This window comes from Myotis daubentonii, chromosome X, assembly GCF_963259705.1.
Source record: "Myotis daubentonii chromosome X, mMyoDau2.1, whole genome shotgun sequence".
Taxonomy (NCBI): Eukaryota; Metazoa; Chordata; class Mammalia; order Chiroptera; family Vespertilionidae; genus Myotis; species Myotis daubentonii.
This window is the reverse complement of record NC_081861.1, coordinates 35759009-35783651: the sequence shown is the minus strand read 5'-3', so window position 1 is coordinate 35783651 and position 24643 is coordinate 35759009. Positions and strand designations below refer to the sequence as shown.

Genomic DNA, 24643 nt, shown 5'->3' with positions numbered 1-24643 from the left:
AAATATTGCATTCCCTAAAAGTCCTAGTTCTCTGATATTTGTAAATTTACCTAGAGATAATAAACATTTAACTAATGCATCAAAAATATATTATAGATTTGTCATTGACATCACATCTTTATTACCCACGTTAAATCATTGTGCTTCAAACATTATCTCATTTCTTTTCACCATTGCTAAATAGGCAGGAGTGAAGTATTACTAGCCTTAGTTGATAGACAATGTGACAGATCCAGTCAGAGTGGATAAACTGAGTCATAGAGTTTAGATTTTCCAACTTCCACTTGTATCTGGAATCACTTGGCAGTTTAGGCTTTTATAACTAAGTGATGATTCTTTAATAAATGGACTGCTTAAAAACAAGGGGGGTATGGTCAGAAGACAATACTTAGAAATATGCTTTCCGATGTTAGGTGTTTTGTTCCAGCAGAATCTTAAAAGTAAATGTGGAATGGGTGTCTGGTTCTTAAACAGTGAAAATGTTACAATTTGTTGTTCCTTCTATTTCATTTTCCTTTTTATTAAACAGTGAAGCATGCTGGTGACATTCAGAACATGAAACTTATTGATCCATGAGCTTATATGTGCTCATAATTCACCCACAGTGCTGATTTCCAGATCTAGAAATACTACATCATAAACCAGGCTTGCAAATAGCTATTGTTCTTAATGAATGGTGATTTGTTATGAAGAATGATTCCTGGAACATTATTCTCTTTTAGGCAATTAACTTATTGATTTTACCAGTGAATCTGAACATGGACCACTGGAAGAGTTTGTACAAGGGAAACTTGGACAAATATGTGACAACTACTTAAAAGAGGGGGGATGGGGAGGGCCATTTTGATTAAACACTCTTATTCTATATCTTTTTAATCTCCTTGACAATCTTCCCAGAGCATCACAACCCACTTTCCTTCCTCTATAACTGGAGTGAATAAAATATAATCGTTGGTAGATGAAGATCTTATGAAATTCACACTGTTCTGTATGATCTGGTCATTGCCAACCTTTATATTCTTGTCTCCCACCAATCTCTCCCTGACTCATTGTATTCCAGCCGCAGTGACTTGCTTTTCCTTCCTGGAAGAGGCTAGTACATTTCTACCTCAGGGCACTTGTACATGCTGCTTCCTTGGCCTAGAACCCTGGTCGGCAAACTGCGGCTCGCGAGCCACATGTGGCTCTTTGGCCCCTTGAGTGTGGCTCTTCCATAAAATACCACGTGCAGACGCGCACGTACAGTGCGATTGAAACTTTGTGGCCCATGTGCAGAAGTTGGTATTTTGTGGAAGAGCCACACTCAAGAGGCCAAAGAGCCGCATGTGGCTCACGAGCCGCAGTTTGCCGACCACTGGCCTAGAAGATTCTTCCCCTGACTCATGTGAGGCCTCCCTAATCATGTAGACTTGGTTAGGATGCCCTATTTACATTTATAGCACTCTAAAAATTTTATGGAATGCTTTACAGTTGCACATATAGTTATTTGTGTAGTTTCTTTAAAAAACGTTTTTTTTTAATTGATTTTAGATAGAGAGGAAGGGAGAAGGATATAGAGACAGAAACATCGATGAGAGAGATATATCCATTGTCTGCTTCCTACACACTCCCCACTGGGAATGGAGCTTGCAACTCGGGCATGTGCCCTGATTGGGAATTGAACTAAAGGCCTTTTGGTTCATAGGTCTATGCTCAACCACCTAGCCACACCAGATGGGCTGTTTCTTATTTAATAGCTGTTTTCCTTTCAAGCCATAAGCTCCACAACGTCAGAAACTTCTCTTCTCTGGTTTGTCATTTTCTCCCCAGTGCCAAATATAATACTTGGCACAAAGTAGTAATGAATAAATGAAACACTAGGTACCCAATATGGTATGTTTGGCTGAAAGGTAAACATATGAATAAAATAGTTGGATCAGTGCTATCCAATAGAACTTTCTTCAACGATGGGAATGCTCTAGATCTGCACTAACAGAGTAGTCACCAGCCTCATGTGATTACTGAGCACTCGAAATGTGACTAGTGGCAATTGAGAAACATAATTTTTAATCTTATTTAAGTTAAACTTAAAGTCACATGTGACTAATGGCAATATATGAGATAGTGCAATTTTTGACATCTCCAAATAGTAAGATATTGAATGGTCTATAAACTTAGCCAAGCAACATAAAGAAATTAGACATTTTTATTAAATCAAATTTATCATTTTTTTCCTATTGTAGTTTCTATCTTTGCTATTATATTTAAAGTCCCTTCCCATCTTGAAATCTGTCACTGATATTTTCTTCTAATAGTGTTTGAGTTTTCTTTTACTTTCAGCTCATTATTCAGCTGGAGTGTTTTTATTTATCTTAGTTTTTGGAATATGGTATGAATTGAAAATCCAGGTTTTTTCTTTAATATTTGTCTCAGCACCATTTATTTCATAATGCTTCTTTTCCTTAGTAATCTTTGATGCTTGTTTTATAGCATACTAAATTTATATTTGTACTGGGGAGTGTTCAAGATCTTTTATTCAGTTATATTAATTTGTCTACTTTTGCATCAATACCGCTTTGTTTTAATTATCATAGCTTTAAAATATTCTTTAACACCTGATAGTTCTAGCTTGCTCTCACTAGTCTGTTTTAGCTACTCTGATTCAGTTAATATAATGTCTAAATTTTTTTTCCTCATGTCAATTCATATGTGCATGTAACATATAGCTATCATATCTTCTAACCCCCAAATCAGGATACATGATTGACACATAAAAATGTGGTTCCCATAATGTTGAGTCACCTCTTCCAAGCACAGGGTTATGTACCTTGTACATAAATGAGGTAAAAACATTTGATAGGCTTGTGATTTCTATAGTAATTAGTTTTTCTATATAAAATGTCTAAGATTTCTTTCCTTTTCTTGCATATTAATAAATAAATTCCAAGGTTATTCATTCTCTGTACTGTTTTTACTATTCAAGGAGCTCTTAGGTAGCTCCTAGACCAGCTGTGTCACCCACATATTCAATGCAGCCCAATTAGTTACTAAGAGTCACAATGCATTGAATCAGAGTATCACTAAAGTCAAAGCTGCAGAAAGTAGCAGCAATACTAATGAGCATTCAAAGCTGATTAGAATGTAAAAACCCCAGCCACTCTTTAAGTATCAACTATAATATGGAGTAATCAGGTAGCAGGTACTTGAAACAACTGCTTGAATTTTTTTATTATTGAGAAGATTTTTGAAGAATTATATTTAAAAACCCAGGACTACATTTTTCCAAAAGGTTCAATTGGCACTTTCTGATTTCATTAAAATGCACACACACATGCACAAACAAGTATGCTAATATTAATCATTAGTCATAGTCAACTAAATGAATCTTGAAACTACCAAATGAAGGACATTTTATGTATTCTTAGGAATACTACTTAAACACTACAAATGGAATTATAGAGCCAGTAAGTACACAGAAGACCTAGTATTTGGGCCCAGAAAGTTCAACTTCAAAGCCCTGTGCTCTTAACCACAACGTTGTTTCCACATAAAATTCATAAGGTCTTATAACTTTCTAAGGTAAACTGCTAGCCAGGACAAAAAAGGAGAAAACTCACACTCAATTTTGTGTTTAAATTATGATCGCTACCTTATTGATTTAAACCTCATGTTTGGGTTCAAAAAACAAGATATATAATTATCTAAGCAGTATAGAAAAGTGAGGAGTCAAATTGAATAATCTATCTCATTTTGAGTTAGTATACAGAAATTAGAAAGGAAGCTTTCTTTTAATTTTATGTTTCCTTGTGTAGAGAGTAATAGGAAAGTGAGAATTTATTGTTTTAGGCTCATTCAGAGGTGATTTGAGCTGTTTTGAGGCCTGATTGTACAATGTATTAGGTGATTTTGTTTGCTTGACTAAAATAGAAGTGGTTACCTTAAGGCCTTGAAGCTGCATATGGCTTTTTAACATCATGTGCAGCTTTTGAATTAAATATAAAAAATTCTACTGTGAATCATCCTGATGCTATGTCCTTTGAAAGATACAAAGTATTACTAAAAGGTAGAGACACAAGAGGGAGCTTTAAGTAGCTAAGAACAAAGAAAACTATTTCACATTCCATATAGTGCAAACTACACTAGCATCTGGCAGTTTGGGCATGGGTATGCTGATTTAATTTGGTATAGAGTAAATGGCATCAGTAAGGGAGATAACATGGTAATAGTAGTTAAGAAAACAGACTCTGAAGTCATATATCCCTGAATTGGAATCCTGGTTCTGTTGCTTTCTAGCTGTGTGACCTTGGAAAAGTCATTTACCATCCCCACTCCAAGCACTGGTTTTTCCATCTATTGATAGGGAAAATTGTACCCATATCTCATGGAGTTGGTATGGGAATTAAATGAGATATAATGAATGCAAAGAGTTTTGAGTATTGCCTGATCATAGTAAATTTTCAATAAACAGATTTAAAAACAGTATGACCTTATATAACTCAATATTGTTTATACTAAGGATTCCTAATATTCACTCTTGGCTAGATTGGTCATCACTGTGCTAGAGGCTGGGCTATTCCTTTCTAATATGGACATTTTATAAATGACTCACCTCCATCATTGTCCAAGTTATCTCCACAAAGCATTTCCATGACAACATTGCAGCCTGTCCCACTCCAACCCACCTGACACACACAGTGCCAACCATTTTGATCCAGGGTACATCGCCCATTTCCAAAGCAGAGCCCCGGGCAGCCATCTGAAAAGACAGCAGAGAGTAATAATCATGGAGACATCAGAATGGGATTGGCCAACTATGCTGTATCTCCCTCTACAGGGAAGTATTTACCATCTGGTTTCCATTTAGATGAGGTGTTGAATAAATGGAAGAAGAGCTTGCTTGCTTACCAAAACTTCGCAGGAAACTTGTTATCCCTTACTCTGCAGTGCTTTTCCTTAGGGAGCCAATTAAGCATTGTTAATGCTAACGCCAATTCCCAACCTCTGGTTCAGATACCAGGAAAACCATGATGGGGACAAAAAAATGTTTTCTGTTTCTTTTTGAAAAAATGTATCTCCTCGTCTCAATAAAAACTGAATGGATGATGCCGAATGTAGTTATGGCCAATAAGCTGGGGAAAGACAGCAGTTTCCATGAAGAGAAATATCCCCTAACTACTTCAAGTCTGTGCGGATTTTTTCCTTGGGATGCACAGCTTTAGGACTTAGTGTTATATTGGTCTATAGTTCAGACTTTACCATTGTTTGCCCATATGGTGACACAAAAACTGCTGTAGCTGCTTTACATCTATTCATTTTTTTCTCTTTAAGATCATTATTAATCTTAGGACTAAAGATTGATTTTCTTATTTATCTGGTATCTCTCTCAGAAGCTAGCATAATATTATGCCTGTAGTAAGTACACAACAAATGTTTATGGAATTAATGCATGTCAAATTTAGACTTTCAGAATTCTAGAGAATAACTAGATAAATTTAGTCAAGAGAAAACTGTTATGTTTAAATGACTTCTATCCATTGATAAACTGCAAACATTGGCAATGGTCTCTATTTAGACTTTTGATTTCTCAGGGATTCCCTTCTCTCTCTACCAGTAGTTCAGAGTTAGGCTATTCCAAAGGGCAACTGTGCATGTACCAAGTGCTCAGTGGGCAGATGAACAGACACAGCAATAAAGGTATAGAGCTTCTGGAAATTTTCCCAGTAGGAATACTGGACCAGATCTGGATTTTACTGGAGATAGTCTAATCAATATTATTTTCATTTAATGTCTTTGTAAGAAAATTCCATAAGTATAAAAGGCAAAAGAAAGTGTTATTTTTTGAAATCTGTAGATGCAACACAGTGTTCCTTCCAAATGGTTTTCCAAGGGACTATCAACAGACCAGAGGAAGAGAAACCTTTAAAATGAATTGACAGATGGCTGCTAGAAAATATGAAAATATTATATATATAATTGTCCCTCAGTATCTGTGGGTAATTGGTTCCAGTACCTCAGGAGTACCAAAATCTGAGGATGCTCAAGTCCCTTATATAAAATGGTGTTGTATTTGTATGCACATCCTCCCATATACTTTAAATAATCTCCAGATTACTTGTAATATCTAATAGAATGTAAATGCCATGTAAATGTTGTTATACTATATTGTTTAGGAATCAACTTTCGGAAATTTTTGTTTTCTAATACAGGGTGGGGCAAAAGTAGGTTTACAGTTGTGAATACATGAAACACAGAGTTTATTCTTATATTATTTAGCAATTATTGTATTATTTTCCATACGAACAACTGCAAACTTACTTCTACCCCACCCTATATTTTCGATCTACAGTTAGTTGAATGTGCAGATGTGGACCCACAGATATGGAGGACCAACTATTGTGTGTGTGTGTGTTTGTGTGTGTGTGCATACATACAGTCACCCACTGCTTAATAACAGGAGTATGTTCTGAGAAATGCATCAAGAGGCAATTTTGTTGTAGAACATCATTGAGCATACTTACACAAACCTAGATGGTACAGCCTATTACTACAATTGTATTTGTTCTACTTTTATATGACTTGCAGTGCAGGTTTTTTACACCAGCATCACCACAAACATGTGAGTAATGCATGAACTATCACATTATGATGGCTATGATGTCACCAGGCAATAGGAATGTTTCAGCTCCATTATAATTTTATGGGACCATTGTTGTATATGTGGTCCATCATTGAACCATTATAATGCAGCACATAACTGTGTGTGTGTATTCCTCAACAATTGGTATAGGATGAACATATATAGGTTTAAGAAAGGATTTTATCCAGTTCCATTCTCATGGATCTAAAAAGGATATGAGAATTTAGGAATAATTTGGAATGTATTCAACCTTCTGAGGCTGAGGTAATAAAAGGCACCAGGATATCTGACAAAAAAACTCTTAACTATCTCTATCAAAGGCAGATCACTGGGGGGCGAATGATGGAGTACTTATAGAGGGATAATTCTTCTAACCTTGCAAAGACACTATACATGGACTTAGAGCTACATTTTTATGTTAAAAAAGTTCAACTGTCTGCCTAAGCCTACTTTATTGAATAATTACCTGTATGTGTTACATGTTACACACACACACACACACACACACACACACACACACACACCCTTCAAAAACAAGAAAAACAAGTTCTTAAAACTGCTTATCCATCCATTACTCCATTACATGATACAGCAAAAAGTGAGTCTTGTTTTTGTTAAAACAAAATACTTTATGATCTGACTATTATAGCATGAACTTGACAATATTATACTTAGAATTGCCAAAAGCGAAAGGAAAACAAAACAAAACACCAACCCTTCCTTTCCCACATGCACATTTTTCATTTAACATATTTCTCTGTTATAAAACTACTGAGAAAAATCTTACCTCGAACAGCATCTAAGTAGTGAGCTAAAAAGGGAGGAAAAGAGTGATTAAATGAATTTCTGGGAGACCAAAGCTATACAACAAGTACTAATGGTTTACCATCTGTTGCCTGGAAGTAAAACAGCAAACTATGAACTGCAGAATGCCTGCAGCTCAAAAGTTGGTACACTGGCCCATGTAGTTTGGGCATCATATTTTCTCAGGGAAAGATATTAATGGCTTTTCTACAAGAAACTCTATTAGGCTTCCTTTAAAAAGTTTTATATTTCATTAAAACTATAACAACTGCATTTTTACATTTTAGTAATAACTTTTGTGAAAGAGCACTAGCTAGATAGAACTTCTTCTTAGCAACATGCTTAGAAGGAAGTTCTGAAGTAACCACCTTTAGTAATCACAATATTTAAATCCTCTTATGTGAAGCCAATAAACTTACTGTAGTGCAGGAATGTAATTACTTAAGCTGCATGTGAATCTCACCCTCACCCTCACCACTTTTTAAACGAATCTTAAATATTTTCCACAGTCACAGAACAAGACTCACTGCACCTTTAGTAGAGTGGTAATGCAGTTTATTAAGATTATATGATATATATTATCTATATTATACATTACTTTGGCAAGTTCCAACCACTATAACAAAATACCTTCACCTAAAACTGGAAGCTGGAGTACAGTGTCATGGAGGGGAAAAGCCCACAAGCAATGACTTGGGCATTCAGAACCCCATACTTCCTTTGCTCTGCATGAATTTTCTGCGTGCTCATGGAATGCCACTGGAACACACTGTGACCCACTTTCCTTAGCTGAACAATGGGAATCGTACTTGTCCCTCTGTATTGCAGGAAACCTTTGTGGCAGATAGTGTGTGTATCAAGGGCTTTGATATTTTTTCCAGAAAAATAAAGTATTTTAAAACTGAAGACTTCATTAGTATTAGTTTTTTATAGTGTGAAGACCACATGACAGGTTAATTATTATTACATAGGCTTTCTCACACCCACAGAAAGTTCTTCCAGGCAACATCCTGAAAATTAGTGAAATTGGTGACAAGGGATGACAGATTCAGTACAAACTCTCTATGTTGTCCAATAAACAATTCAACACAGATGTTCTATTGATGGTAGGTCAGAGGTATCTTCCTCATATTCATTAAAGACAGTGCATAATGATTGAATGGCCCCTGTTGAAGTAATCCTATTTAATAAAATTGCCTCTAAGTGCTTTCAACAGAAAAACCTATACTTTTCAAAAGGAAAAGTGGGCAGTGAATGTTAACCTTCACAAAAGAACTCTTATTAACCAATGACACTTTATTCCAATGTATCACCTTTCATTTGAGTAACTCAAAGTACTTGAAAGCTAAAAGGAATACTGAAGTAACAAGAAAAGAAATGACACAAGAAATAAGTAAGATATTATCAACAAAAGAGGAAACCTCCCATTTAATGACACTTTTAAACTATGGCTAACCCTCCTTCTTTTCTCCTTCAACCTCAAATTCTATGAGAAGCCTGGTGATTGACTCACTAGACTGCTTTTCTCCAATTAATCCAATTTACTTTGTTTAAAGTATAGTGGTACTTACCAATTGTGCAGTGGTCGCCCTCCCATCCAGGGCTACACTCACATTTTCCATCTTTGCATTGGCCATGCTCAGCACAGTGAGAATGACAGGAACGTTCTTCACATGTTGGTCCTACCCAGCCTTCTTCGCATTGACAAATTCCCCTTGAGCAGACTCCATGGCTACCACATTCCATGGTACAGAGCTCTGTGGGAATTCAAAGAAGATATACTCACATATTTTATTAAAACAAAAATTTACTATGTCCAAAGACATTAGAATTACCAAATGTTACAAAGACCTCTAGCACTTGAGTGAACATACAAGGAATTTCATTAAAAATATAGTTAAGTCTCTAAGTATAAATAAACTCTAAGTCAAATTGATTTTGAGAAGTTCATAAAATGATAATGACATTCAAGGCTTAGAAATGAAGTTAATGCCCAAAAAATGTCAAATGGGTTTCACTAAAAATTCATTAAGATCACAAATAATGTTGCCAGGATTTTATGATGCGAAGCAATCTTTGGGGGAAAAACACACACACAATAAAATAGCACTCTAACTTCATTCAGGAAGAGTGGTTCTACCATTGAAAAGATAACTGTCTAATCAATTTCATCATGTACAAAAGCTGCCAATGATGATAATCCACTGTTTTCCCTGATCCTACTAACAATAGATGCATTTACTTCAAGCATTTAAAATGACTCCTAATTGGTTAAAATACACAGTATTCTTATCTCAAAATATCACCCATATTTAGTTTATATCATCAAGGTATATACTGTCTCTGTGGAGGTTCTCTCCTATGCTCTGTCCTCTTGACTTTTTGTTGAGAAGTGTTGATTATTAATAAAATTATGACAGTATAGAAGTCCAAATAATAGCTTGGCAAGCTTTTCTTGTTGAATACCCCTACTGGAGGAGAAGAAGTGGGATAAAAGCCTAGAGAAAGAATGCAATAGGTTTTGGGCCATATTTCCTTAAAGGAAAAAGAGGGAGTTCTAGAAGCCAAGTTATCTATCTTCCATTGTCTTAAATTCTTAAACTATGTTTATATATTAAGAATGGAAACTAAAGAAAAAATAAACAAATGGGACTACATAAAAATAAAAAGCTCTGCACAGCATAAGAAACCATCAACAAAACAACAAGAAAGCCCACTGCATGGGAGAGCATATTTGCCAATGTTATCTCCGATAAGGGTTTAATCGCCAACATTTACATGGAACTCATACAAGGAAGATAAACAACCCAATCAAAAAATGGGCAAAGGACCTACGTAGATACTTTTCAAAAGAAGACATAAGGAAGGCCAAGAGACATATGAAAACATGCTCAAAGTCACTAATCATCCGAGAGATGCAAATCAAAATGACAATGAGGTACCACCTCACACCTGTCAGAATGGCTATCATCAACAAATGAGAAGTGTTGACGAGGATGTGGAGAAAAATGAACCCTAGTACACTGCTGGTGGGAATGCAGACTGGTGCAGCCACTGTGGAGAACAGGTTGGAGTTTCCTCAAAAAACTAAAAAAAATGGAACTCCCATTTGACCCACTGATCCCACTTCTAGGAATATATCCCAAGAAACTAGAAACACCAATCAGAAAGGATATACTAGTATGCACCCCTATGTTCATAGCAGCACAATTTACAATAGTTAAGATTTGGAAACAGCCTAAGTGCCCATCAGCAGATGAATGGATTAAAAAACTGTGGCACATCTACACAATGGAATACTATGCTGCTGTAAAAAGGAAGGAACTCCTACCATTTGCAACAGCATGGATGGAACTGGAGAGCATTATGCTAAGTGAAATAAGTCAGTTGGAGAAAGATAAATATCACACGATCTCACTCATTTGTGGAATATAATGAACAACATAAATTGATGAACAAAAACAGATCCAAAGACAGAGAAGCATCCAGCACACAGTAAAACCTCAGAGGGAAGGCAGGGGAAGGTGGGGGGAAGGGGAAGAGATCAACCAAAGGACTTGTATGCATGCATATAAGCTTAACCAAAGGATACAGATACTAGGGGGGTGAGGGCATGAGCAGGGAGGTTGGGGGGCAGTGGGGGGATAAGGTCACATATGTAATACCTAATCAATAAAGAAAAAAAGAGAAGTATTAACGCATGATGATTTTAGGTTACCTTATATTACATGTAACAAAGCTTTTCATATGTAACAAAGGTCTCTCCACTCTATAGATGGCAGAGTTTTTTTTTTCAGTAGGAGAGAATATTCTTCTGATAAAACCAAGGTTATGGATTTTATTATTACCTAGATCAATTTGTTCACTAATTTATTTACAAGTATTCTTTGAGGGTGAAGTTCTCATTGGAAAAATAGTGGATGTGAAATAAAGATTTCTTTACATAAAAGCTGTGTACCCTTAGGCAAATTACTAACATGTGCTCTTAATCTCTGATTGTGTAACTACACAATGAAAGTAATATTTGCACCTAATAGGGCCATTGGACAGATTTGAAATATATCTTTAGGAAGAACCAATAGGATTTCCTCCTCATGACTGGATTTGGGGAATGAAGTTTGAGGAAAATAAAAGTTTTGGCTTAATCAAGTGGATGGATAATGTTGCCATTAAGAATAGCAGTGGGAGATCAAACAAATTAACTTTGAGATAATGTATAGATAGCCAAGTGAAGATGTCAATTAAGGAGTAGAATATATGAATTTGACAGGCTAGGGCTGGAAATATGAAATTGGCAACCATTAGAATATATGTGACATTAAAAGTGTGAGACTAGATGATATTCTAAAGAACAAAAATAGAAGAGCCTCAAAAATAAGCCCTGAGGTATTCCATGATTTAAGATAAGACAGAAGAGGGCAATGAGTGATAGAAGAAAATCCAGGATATTGTAGTGTAACTAAAGCCAAAAGGGGACACTTTTAAAGGAGGAAGGGAGTAGTTATCTGTATAATATTAGAAATTGTGGGTGACTTTAGAAAGAACCATATTGATAAAATAATAGTTGTAATGCAAGACTGGAATGGGTGAATGAAAAGAGTGACTGGAAACCTGTGTGTGTGATTGCCAAATTGTAAAAGTCCAGATCCAAGAAAATACAAAAGAAAAAGGAGGGGTTGGCCTAATAATAAGTGGTAGCTCCAATAGATTAATCTTGAAACAGTACCTACTCTCTACATCTTGCTTCTGAATCTGATTGATAATCTAGATTTGTAATCTTAATTCTTGTGGTGAACCTAATTGTATAATTATGCTCCCCTTAATGGCCTCTCCCAAGACACTAAAAGCTGCACTGAAAGGCCTTTCTAAGACCAGGGAGTTAAACTGGTCATAGCCAATCAGGTCAGAGCTAACTGAAACAATTAGAGACAAACATTTTGCATTATTGGTTTATATATTTATAAATTTTAGGCTTAGAGGAGTGTATCATTCTGGTGATTTCCTAAAAAGTAATAGGACTAGATAAACAGTATCAGCAAAATAACAGACTAGACTATCCTTAATCCATCTCAATATAAACCCTTACAAATGTTGAATATAATGCAATACTTTTAAAAGCAGCATGTATTAGCTCACAAGACAGATAAATTCTTTTTAAAAAATATATACTTTATTGATTTTTTTACAGAGAGGAAGGGAGAGGAATAGAGGGTTAGAAACATCGATAAGAGAGAAACATTGATCAGCTGCCTCCTGCACACCCTCCTATTGGGGATGTGCCCGCAACCAAGGTACATGCCCTTGACTGGAATCGAACCTGGAACCTTTCAGTCTGCAGGCCGACACTCTATCCACTGAGCCAAACCAGTCAGGGTAAGACAGATAAATTCTATTTATTTATTTATTTATTTATTTATTTATTTATTTATTTATTATTAGTTAAGGTATTACAAATGTGTCCTCATTCCCCCCCCATTAACCCCCAACCTCCCCCCCCCTGCCCCGCACACTCATGCTCCCATCCCCCTGTTGTCCATGTCCATTGGTGAAAGATAAATTCTTAAGTGTCAGAAGCAAAAATGTTGTTAACAGCCAAAGCAGTAAACATATAAGTTAACCCTCTGGCAGCCTTGAAGTGTTATCATACCCAGTAATAACCTGGGGCTGGGGTATTTACATTCACAAAGGGAAAAGAGATGAAGTCTTTGGATCACTTACAATTGGGGAGTTAGACTAAAATTCTTACAAGAAAGCAAGGACTCTTGAAAGGCTGAAATATTAGTGAAATGGAGACTAATAAATTATGTACTATCCCAGAGAAGTAGCAAGGAAGCATTGACTAAAATAATAATAATAATGATCTATAATAATAAAAGTGTAATATGCTAATTAGACCGGACAGCCAAATGATCTTCCAGATGTCATTCTGGATGTCCTTCCAGATGAAGTTGCGGTTTCAGGGGCTGAGGCAGAGGCAGTTACGGGTGATCAGACAGGCAGGCGAGTGGTTAGGGGCAATCAGGCAGGCAGGCAGAATCGTTAGGGGTGATCAGGCAGGCAGGTGAGGGGTTAGGGGAGATCAGACAGGAAGAGTGGTAAGGGGCAGTCAGGCAGGCAGGCAGAGGTTGTTAGGGGTGATCAGGCAGGTGAGCGGTTAGGGGTGATCATGTAAGCAGGCAAGTGGTTAGGGGCGATCAGGCAGGCAGGCAGAGGGGTTAGGAATAATCAGGTAGGCAGGCAGGCAAGTGGTTAGGGGTGACCAGGCAGGCAGGTGAGAGGTTAGGGGTGATCAGTCAGGCAGGAAAGCAGTTAGGGGCATCAGACAGGCAGGCAGAGTCATTAGGGCCAATCAGACAGGCAAGCAGAGGTGGTTAGGGGTGAACAGGCAGGCAGGCAAGTGGTTAGGAGTGATCAGGCAAGCAGGCGAGTGGTTAGGGGTGATAAGGCAGGCAGGCAGAATGGTTAAGGATGATCAGGCAGGCAGGCAGGCTAGTGGTTAGGAGCAAGCAGTCCCGGAGTGTGAGAGGGATGTCCTGGATTGCAAGAGGGTGCAGGCTGGGCTGAGGGACATTTCCCCCCCTGCACAAATTTTGTGCACAGGGCCTCTAGTCTATAATAATAAAAGGGTAATATTCTAATTAGACTGGACATCATTCTGGACATCATTCTGGACGTCCTTCCAGATGAAGCCAGGGCTGTAGGGAAGCCCGGGTCCTGGGTGCCTGCTGGTGGCCTGATGGAAGCCTGGGTCCCGGGTGCTGGAGGGAAGCTGGTGCCAACAGCTGGGGAAAGGGAGGCCTACTCTTGCATGAATTTTCGTGCATCAGGCCTCTAGTAATAACAATAATGACGATGTTTGGGGATTAGAAAAACAACATAGAAATAAAATGCTGCGTACTAATATGTGTAATGAAGTGCCTTGAGTGAAATATTTTTAAAGTCTGTATTACTCAGAAATGAGGTAAGAGATACTTTGTCAAGTATGCATATAAAAATTTAAAGGTAGAATTATGTTTCTAGTGATTGTGACCTAATAAATTATTACTATTCTCTTCTGATGAATATATCTAGACAAAATATATTTAAAAAATATATTTAGATGTTATTGGTGTTCACAATAAAGAAAACAAAATTGGGCCAATTTCTAGGAGGAAAAGAATACCCAGAGATGTGAGTTTGACATATCCAATGCTTTTCCTCTAGAAGTATCTGTCATTTCTGGTAAAGGAAGTTGGAAGACTCAGGGACTTGGTAGATGTTTTGTCAGTCTCACAGGTGTAGAAAAAAATATTTGACTAGATAATAGCTAAGAAATTTTCAATACTGAAAAAAAAATCAAGCCAAATATATGAAGCAAAATTGAAGGAACAAAAAGGATAAAACGACAAATTAACAACCATAGAGACCTTAATGGCCTCCCCCTACTGCTTTTCATTCACTGAAAGAACAAGAAAAATCAGAAAAAATATATATTTTGAGGAACATGATTAACAAATTTGATCTAATTGACACATAAATAGCACTGTAATAGATAACTACAAAATTTTAAAGTGCACATGGGACATTTACAAATATTGACCATATGCTGAACTATAAAATAAATCTGAACATATTTAAAAGTATTAAAATTATTTAAAGCAAGCATGTTTTCTGAACAGTATAGAATTAAACTTGAAATCAGTAACAAAAGATAACTATATAGTCCACATAAGTTTGGAAATTAAGCATTACAATTCTAAATAAACTATAGAACAAAGAATAAGTCATCATGAAAACTAGAAATATTTTGAAATGACTGAGAAAGAAGTTTCCACATATCAAAATTAGTGTAATATAACTCAATCATGTGTAAAAGATTTCAAAGGCAGAAATAAAAATCACCTGAAAAACAAGGACCCAAGCATTTATTCTAAGAAATGAGGAGAGCAAAGTAAACTCAAAGAAGATAAAAGGACAAAAATAATAATTATGCGAGCTGAAATTAATTAAATAGGAACAAACATACAATAGAAAGCAATAATAGATGATTTGCATGGATCAATAAAATTGATAACCCCCTGCTGGAAACCGATCAAGAAGAAAATACAGAAGCCTAAAATAACCAAAATCAAGAATAAAAAAGACTACATCACTTTAGTTACTATAGGCATAAAACATAATAGGAGAATATTACAAAAATTTTTTTCAATAAATTTGAAAATTTAAAGGAAATGAACAAATTCCTAGAACTTACAAAAATAAACACAAGAAAATTGGAAACTGAATAGTTTCTAAAGAATCCTACTAGAAAATCAGTTTCTAAGGAACCCTACTAGAAAATCCCACAAAGAAAATCAGTCTCAGATGACTTTAATACACCAAACATTTAAGGAAGAAAAGGTGCCAGTCTTGAATTAACTTTTCCAAAGTACAGAAAAAGAGGAAACACTTAACAATGTGCTTTACGAGGCCAGCAAAACCTTGACATAAAATTCTGACAAGGATATTATAAAAAACAAACAAGCCAATATTACTTATGAAAATAGGTGCAAAAATCCTAAGCAAAATACAACAAATATAGCATTACATGCCATAAAATAATACATTGAACAATTTGTGTTTATTTTAGGAAAGAAAAATAATTTTAACATTTGAACACCAATCAATGTAATCATCACAAATATGGAATAAAAAAGAAAAAGCATATGATCATCTCAATAGATAAATAACAAGTATTTGATACAATACTAAACATCTATTCATGATAAAAATTTATAGAAAACTAAGACTAGAAGCTACTTTAATCTGATAAACTTCACCCACCAAAGACCTACAGCAAACATCATCATCATCATTATTATTTTTTTGCAAACATCATTATTAATAGACATGTTAAATTTTTTTCTGTTATTGAAACTGAGAAAAGATGACTATGGTAATCATTTCTATTTATAATAATAAAAGCATAATATGCTAATTAAACTGGATGTCCTGCAGGACGAAGCTGGGGCTGGGAGGGAAGCCCAGGTCCCAAGTGCCAGAGGAAAGCCTGGGTCCTGAGTGCCAGAGGGAAGCTGGTGCTGGCAGTTGAGGGAAGGAAGGCCTACTCTTGCATAAATTTAGTGCATTGGGCCTCTAGTATAACATAATTCTACAAGTTCTAGCCAGTGCAGTAATAAAAAAAGAAAAAATCTATACAAATTGATAAGGAATTAATAAAAGCCATCATCATTCAGACTTTTTGTTCAACATGATTGAACATATACAAACATCAAAAATAATCCATAGAGAAAGATTATTAGGATATGTGAATTTAGCAAGATCTCTAGATACTAAGCAAATATATATTTTAAAATTATGGCTTCTAGTTAGGTAAATGTGGTACACATATCCTCCCATGACCACATCAAAATTACAATTAAACTACAGGAGAGCCATCATTTAGAACCACCTGATGTCTAGCTGAACAGAAGTCCAATAACTAAGGATATACAGAAGAAGTCACATCAAGACTGGTAGGAGGGATGGAGGCATAGAACAGGCTGGTCCCACACCCATCTTTGGCAGATAATCAACAGGAGGGATATCTCAGCTGCGGAGGTACCCCCCAAAAGCAAGGAGTCCCAGCCCCATACCAGGTTCCTCAACCCAGGATTCCAGTATTAGAAAGAGAAGCCCTCATAACTTTTGCCTGTGAAGGCCAGCAGAGAAAGCATAGCTGAATGAATTGGAGGCCAGCTGGACTCATAGGTGTTCCTCTTAAAAGGCCCACACAAAGGTTCCAGAACTAGGGCAGTAGCTTGAAAGGCACCAGGGATATATGGGGAGGAATTGAATTGTTGGCTTTGGGCAAGAACTGGAGAGGCAGCTTTCTCCCAGACAGAATGCTGACAGAAGCTATTGTTCCTTTGTTGAGCCTTCCCTCTGCAGGCACATGAGGACACCATATCTGAGTCTCCATCAACTGGGCTAACACTATTTGGCCCACCCCAGTGATTCCCTGAGACCCCACCCCATCCAACTGTGGACCCACTCAAGTTGCTTCCAGAGGCTTTTCAATATAAACAGCCTGTCTTGGCTCATGCGTTAGACTTTCCTAAAATCTCTCAAAAGTTCACAAATGCCAAACAAGCAGCATCTGGCCTCGGCATGACCTGTACCTTTTGCTAAGTGGCCCCAGGCCTGGCACTAGTGGCAGCTGGCTTGAGTTCACAGCTTGGCTTCTCCTGGGCACCTCCATGCCCAGCACAAGTAGCATCCACCTGCAGATTGCTTTGTAACTCATTCCAGTAGGCCCTGGGCAGGGCACAGGTGGTGGCAGAACTTGGCCTGTACCTCCTGAGAGGCCCCAGAGCCAGCACACCTAATGGGCAGTTTCAGACGATGCCGAAGTACCACCCAACCACTTTTATGAGTGACACACTCAAAGCCAGACTTCTTGGGCACTAGAGACCTGATGAAGCTAAGTCCTGCTTCATGGGGTCAACCCTTGCACAGCAGCTCCTCTGATGCAGTTGCTGCCAGTCCTCACAGCCAATTGGCCAGGGAGTAAATCCCTCCCATTGACATGCCAACAGCAATAGCAGGGTGCAAATAGTTCACACAGCGGGTACACCTGGAGCACCCAGCTTGGGTAAATGGGGAGGCTGTGCTACTGGGCCCTAAAGGACACCTTCCACATAAGGAAATTTTATCAAGACAAGGAGATGTAGCAGCTCTACCTAGTAAATGGAAACAAATACAGGGAGGCAACCAAATTGAGGAGACAAAAAGAAACTTGTCCCAAATAAAAGAACAAAATCCAGAAAAAGAACTAAACAAAATAGAGACAAGCAATCTACAAGATGCAGAGTTTAAAACACTAGTTATAAGGATGCTCAACAAACCCATGTAGAAAGATTCGCAAAGGCTCAAAGTAAAGTGATAGAAAAATGTATTTCATAAAAATGAAAATTAAAAAAGAAAAATCAATACTTATACCAGACAAAATACACTTTAAAACAAAGGCTATAATAAGAGACAAAGAAGTACTTAGCAATTCCACTTTGGGGTGTTTATCCTAAGAAACCCAAAACAGTAAATTGAAAAGACATGTGCACCATATGTTCATTGCAGCATTATTTATAATAGCCAGCATATGGAAGCAACCTAAATGTCCATCAATAGATGAATGGATAAAGAATAAGTGGAATATGACTCAGGCATAAAAAGAATGTAATCTTGCCATCTGCAACAACATGGATAGACCTAGAGGGTATTGTGGTGAGTGAAATGAAAGACAAATGCTTTATGATTTCACTTATATGTAAAATCTAAAAGACAAAATAAACAAGCAGAATGAAAACAGACTGAGATATAGAGAACTTTTTGATGGTTGCCAGATGGAAGGGAGTTGGGGGGATGGGTGAAAAAGGTGAAGGGACTGAGAAGTACAAATTGGTAGTTACAAAATAGTCACAAGGATATAAAGTACAACATAGGGAATTTATATATATAAAAGCCTAAGCAACCGTCTGACTGTTCAACCAGTAGCTATGATGTGCAATGACCACCAGGGGGCAGACATTCAATGCACAGGCATGGAAACATGGAACAGACTGATGAATCTCAGAGGGAAGAGGGGAAGTGGGAGGGCGGAAAGAGATTAATAAAACATCTTATATGCATACTAGAGGCCCAGCACATGAAATCATGCGTGGTTACGGTTCCTAGGCCTAGTCTGCAATCAGGGCCATCTTTCCTGGCTGCAGCAGCTGGCCCTGCCCCTCACTAATACCCACCCCGATTCCTGGTTCCCCATCTGGCAATGGGAGCCTGACGGCTGGGGGAGGGACCGAGAGATCGGCCGTTCCTACCTGCTTGCTGGCCCCACCCATCACAGGTCACCCTCTGTGTGTGGGGCAACTGATGGGGCGGGGGCCTTGGCCTGGCACTGCCCGCATCCCCCACCACCCACCCTGGTTCACTTTTCGCCATCGACAGTGGTCAGAGCCTGCGGGCTGGGGGAGGGACCAAGAGGTCACCCGTTCAGCCTGCTTGCCAATCCCATCATCTGCCACCACTCACTCTGGTTCCCCGTTCCCCATCCAGTGATGGGAGTCTGACAGCCAGGGGAAGGACCGAGAGATTGGCTATTCCCTCCTACTTGCTGGCCCCACCCCCACCGCAGGTCACCCTCTGTGTGTGGGGTGACTGGTGGGGCGGGAGCCTTGACCTGGCACTGCCCACATCCCCTGCCACCTACCCCGGGTCCCTGTTTGCCATTGTGATTGGAGCCTGCCGGCTAGGGAAAGGGACCGAAAGGTGGTCAGTGCACCTCATAGTGACTGGTCGAGTGGTTGTTCTGGTCGTTCTGCTGTTATGGTTGTTGGGCTTTTATTATATAGGACTAGAGACCAGTGGGGTCCCTAGGCCTGGCCTGGGGAGGTCGGGCCCAAACTGGCAGTCTGACATCCCCTGAGGGGTCCCACATTGCGAGAGGGCACAGGCCAGGTGGAGGATCCCACTGGTGCACAGCATGCACCAGGCTTCTAGTATAGTCAATAATTATAATAATAAAAGCATAATATGCTAATTAGACCAGACAACCAAACGACGTTTTAGACGACCTTCCAGATGAAGCCAGGGCTGCAAGGGCTGAGCCCCTTGCACGAATTTTGTGCAGTGGGCCTCTAGTATTCTAATAACTATGTATGGTGTCAGATGGGTATTAGATTTATTGTGGGATCACTTCATAAATTATATAAATATCTAACCAATGGGTTGTACCCTTGATATGAATATAATGTTGTACACCAACTATAATTTAAAAACATTACTTTAAGAAAGTTATTCCTTTATATCAATAGCACGCAATGAGAAATTTTGAAAGTACCATTTACAATAGCATCACAATGTCATATATCTAGTAATAAATTTAACAAAATATTTGCAAGACCTATACTAAAAAACTGAAAAGTTATGAGAGAAATTAGAGAAGGCCTGGATAAATGGAAAGCTATACCAAGTTCGTGAACTGGAAAATTCAAAATTAAAGATGCCAATTTTCCTCAAATGTGTGTATGTTTGCACGTGTGTGTAAATATAGATCAGCTAAAGAAAGGAGAATAAGGTGAGACAATGCACTCTAGCTAACAGCAAGATTTATTGTAAAGCTATGTTAATTTAGACACTGGATACTGGTACAATGGTAAATAGACCAATTAAGATAGACTCCTGAAACATATAAGGATACTTGATTTATGGTAAAGGTGGCACTGCAGACCAGTGGCAAGTGACTATTGTTTTAAATTAAATGGTTATGGGAAACTGAATATCCATTAGGAGAAAAGTCATCTCTACCTCACCCCACATACAAAATCAATTCCAGATAGAATGTAGTAAACATAAACCTACAAAACTTCTAAAATGCAACATAAGAAAACCATTTCATGATCTTAGTGTAGGAAAACATTTCTTAAGCCATAAATGAAAATGTTAACCATAAAGGCAAAAAACAAAAAATTGGGCTACATCAAAATTAAGAAGTTCTTATCAAAAGATAAAGACAAATACATGCTACAAGTGGTAGGATGTGTTCACAGCACATATCACTGAAAAAGAGCTTGTATCCAGAATACACAAAGAATTTCTTCAAACTGACAATAGAAAGACACCAACCTAACCAAAAAATGGCAAGAGACAAGAAGAGGTACTTAAACAGGATATCCAAATGTACAAAAGCATATGAAAACATGCTTAACATCATTACTTATGAGAAAGATATAAAATACTATCTAATAATAGACAAACATGATAATTGACCATACCTTTGCTACACCTTTCATTGGCTAATCAACATGATATGCAACTTAACCTCCAACAATGATGGCAGCTAATTTGCATACTGCAGGCAGGGTGGGAAAGCGCCATTCTGCCTGCCCTGCCGCCACCTGGGCCTCCTATTTGCAATCTGGGGTAGTGGGGCGGGAAAACACCATCCCGCCTGCCCTGCCGCCATCCAGGCCTGCTATCTGTGACCTGGTGGTGGCGGGTGTCTGTGTGTAACCCGACCCAGGGCGGCCGGGTGGGGCAGCAGCAATCCGCCGGCCCACCCTGAGCGTCCTGTGTGTGACCTGACCCAGGGCGGCACCCCAACCCCGAGATCGGCCGTGCCGTGTGCGCAACCTGGGGCGACGCCCCAACCCCTGGATCGGCCCTGCTGTGTGCTCCACCCGGGGAGGCAGGGCAGGCAATGAGGGATCAGGCCTGCCATCTGCCACCAGGAAGCAGGCTTAAGCCAGCAGGTGGTTATCTTCTGAGGGGTCCCAGACTGTGAGAGGGCACAAGTGGGGCTGAGGGACAACCACCACCCCCCCTCCCCTACCAGTGCACAAATTTTTGTGCACTGGGACACTAGTAAAATAATAATGAAGTACCACTGTGCATCCACAAGAGTGGTTAACATCTAAAAGATTGACAGTAATAAGTGTTGGTGACCATGTGAAGTAATAGAAAATTGCATACACTATAGGTTGATTGTGGAAACTGGTACAACCACTTTGGGAAACTCTTGGACATTGCTAAAGTTTGATACATGTACACCCTGTGTCTCAGTGATTCCTCTTCTCACTATTTACTCAACAGAAGTACAAGCAAGTGAATGCTCAGGGAAAGCTATTTGTAAAAGTGTTCATAGCAGAATATATGCATTAGCCAAAAAAAATGGAAGCACCTCAAATATCCATCAACATTAGAATAGATCAGTGGTCGGAAAACTGCGGCTCGAGAGCCACATGTGGCTCTTTGGCCCCTTGAGTATGGCTCTTCCACAAAATACTGACTTCTGCGCATGGGTCATGAAGTTTTAATCACACTGTACATGCGTGCCCGCACGTGGTATTTTGTGGAAGAGCCACACTCAAGGGGCCAAAGAGCCACATGTGGCTCGTGAGCCGCAGTTTACCAACCACTGGAATAGATAATTGTGTTAATCTTGAAAAGAAAGAGTGGATCACAATGTAAATTGTTGATCTATAGCAACATGCCACAATATGGATGAATTCCCCACCCCAAAATAATGTTGAGAGAACTCAGATGCAAAATTATACATATGGTAAGATTTCATTATTAAAATTTTCATAAAGCAGGCAAGTATTAGAAGTCAGGATAATTACCTGGGGAGGAAAGATGGAGGAAGTAATAATTAGGGAAGGGCACAAAGGAGGATTCTGTGGGCTAGTAGCCTATATTTTGACTTCAGAGGTGATTAACAGGTGTCTCAGACTTGGATAATTCACTGAGCTGTACACTTATGACTTTTTTGCTTTTCTGTATATGTTTTATATTTTAATAAAATGTTAAGAAATTAAACATAATGACCAAAAGTACAGAAACAGAATATATAGCTTCCTAATCAGAGGATAGGAAAAAAGGATGAATATAACTCAGTAAATCAAAGAAAAAACAGAAAGGGGGAAAAGTCAGAGAAAAATAAATATTATAACTAGAAGACATAAAAGATGATTATAAGATATAAATCCAAACATGTAAACAATACCAGTGGGGGAAAAAAAATGAACTTGCAATTTAAGAGAGAGAGACTCTGGAGCTGAGTGAAAATCTAGTTACATTCTTTGTGTTAATAAGAGATGTGCTAAAACATGCTAATACAGAAAGCTAGTAGTAAAAGGAAAAGGCATTCTAGAAAAGTACTAACCAACAGAAATTGTGTAGCTATAACATTATCAGACAAAATAGTTTTCAAGGCATAAGGCATTATTATGGACTAGAGGCCTGGTGCACAAAAATTTGTGCACTTGGGAGGGTCCCTCAGCCTGGCCTGTGCCCTCTCGCAGTCTAGGACCCCTTGGGGGATGTCCACTTGCCAGCGGGGAACAGGCTTAAGCTGCAGTCGGACATCCTTAGCGCTGCTGAGGAGGCGGGAGAGGCTTCTGCCACCACTGTTGTGCTGGCAGCTGGCAGCCTGGCTTATGGCTGAGCAGAGCTCCCCCTGTGGGAACACACTGACCACCAGGGGACAACTCCTGCATTGAGTGTCTGCCCCCTGGTGGTCAGTGTGTGTCATAGTGACCAGTGATTCCCAGTCACTCTGCTGTTGGGGCCAATTTGCATATTACCCTTTTATTATATAGGATAGAGGCCTGGTGCACGGGTGGGGGCCGGCTGGTTTGCCCTGAAGGGTGTCCCGGATCAGGGTGGGGGTCCCGCTGGGGTGCCTGGCCAGCCTGGATGAGGGGCTAAGGGCCATTTTCAGACTGACCACACCCACTTCAGGGTGGGGGTCCCCACTGGGGTGCCTGGCCAGCCTGGGTGAGGGCCTGCTGGCTGTTTGCAGGCTGGCCAAGACCCCAGCAGGGACCCTCACCCCATGGGGGTGTGGCCTGCCTGGGTGAGGGGCTGATGGCTATTTGCAGGCTGGCCACACCCCCTTCAGAGTGGGGGTCCCTACTGGGGTGCCTGGCCAGCCTGGGTGAGGGGCTGAGGGACATTTTCAGGCTGGCCACAGTCCCTTCAGGGTGGGGGGGTACCTCTGGGGTGCCTGACCAGCCTGGGTGAGAGACTGATGGCTGTTTTCAGGCTGACCACACCCCCTGGTGACCCAAGCCCCAGCCTCTCCTTTTTTTCTTTTTCTTTTCTTTTCTGGGATGTATTTATCTTCTATAATTGGAACTTTGTAGCCTTGAGTGGAGCCCAGAGCCAGCCAGGGCAGGTGGGAAGCTTGGCTTCCTCCATTGCTGGGGCAACCCAAGCCTTCTGCTCGCTCCAGTTCCATGGCCATCACCATCTTTGTGATGGAGTGATGGTTAATTTGCATATTACTCTTTTATTAGATAGGATAAAGAGAATCTATAATAATAAAAGCATAATATGCAAATCGACTGAATGGCCAAACAGTAGAATGACCGTCCAGATGACCACACTATGACACCCATTGGTGCCAGGCCAGCCAAGGCGGGTGCGACGTGATTGGTCGGGGGCTTCGCCATCGCCCCATGATCACCCTGCAGAGGGAGGCCCAGGCCACCATCCAGTGGGGTGATCAATCAGGGGGCTCCACGCTCACCCCAAAGAGGGAGGCCCAGGCTACAGACTGGTGGGCTGCGCCCCCTGTGGGGTTGACCCATCGCAAAGCCCCAGCTGGGTGGGCAGGGCCTACCTCTTTTGGGTGATTGATCACGGAGCCCCAGCCTGGTGGGTTGGGCCTCCCTCTGCGGGCGATCAATCGCGAGGCTCCTGGACTGT

General features: G+C 39.5%; 1 protein-coding gene across 2 annotated transcripts in view; it reads right to left on the bottom strand.

Annotated features, from left to right (window-relative positions):
• The window catches only part of TENM1 (teneurin transmembrane protein 1), a 641347-nt gene that overhangs the window by 189140 nt on the left and 427564 nt on the right, over positions 1-24643 (bottom strand). For both annotated transcript variants that reach the window (XM_059680479.1, XM_059680478.1), the window contains 3 exons: positions 8992-9177; positions 7404-7427; positions 4589-4735 (listed from right to left, as the gene is read on the bottom strand). In XM_059680479.1, coding sequence (XP_059536462.1) covers positions 4589-4735; positions 7404-7427; positions 8992-9177 — 357 coding nt within the window. The remainder of the gene's footprint in view (positions 1-4588; positions 4736-7403; positions 7428-8991; positions 9178-24643) is intronic.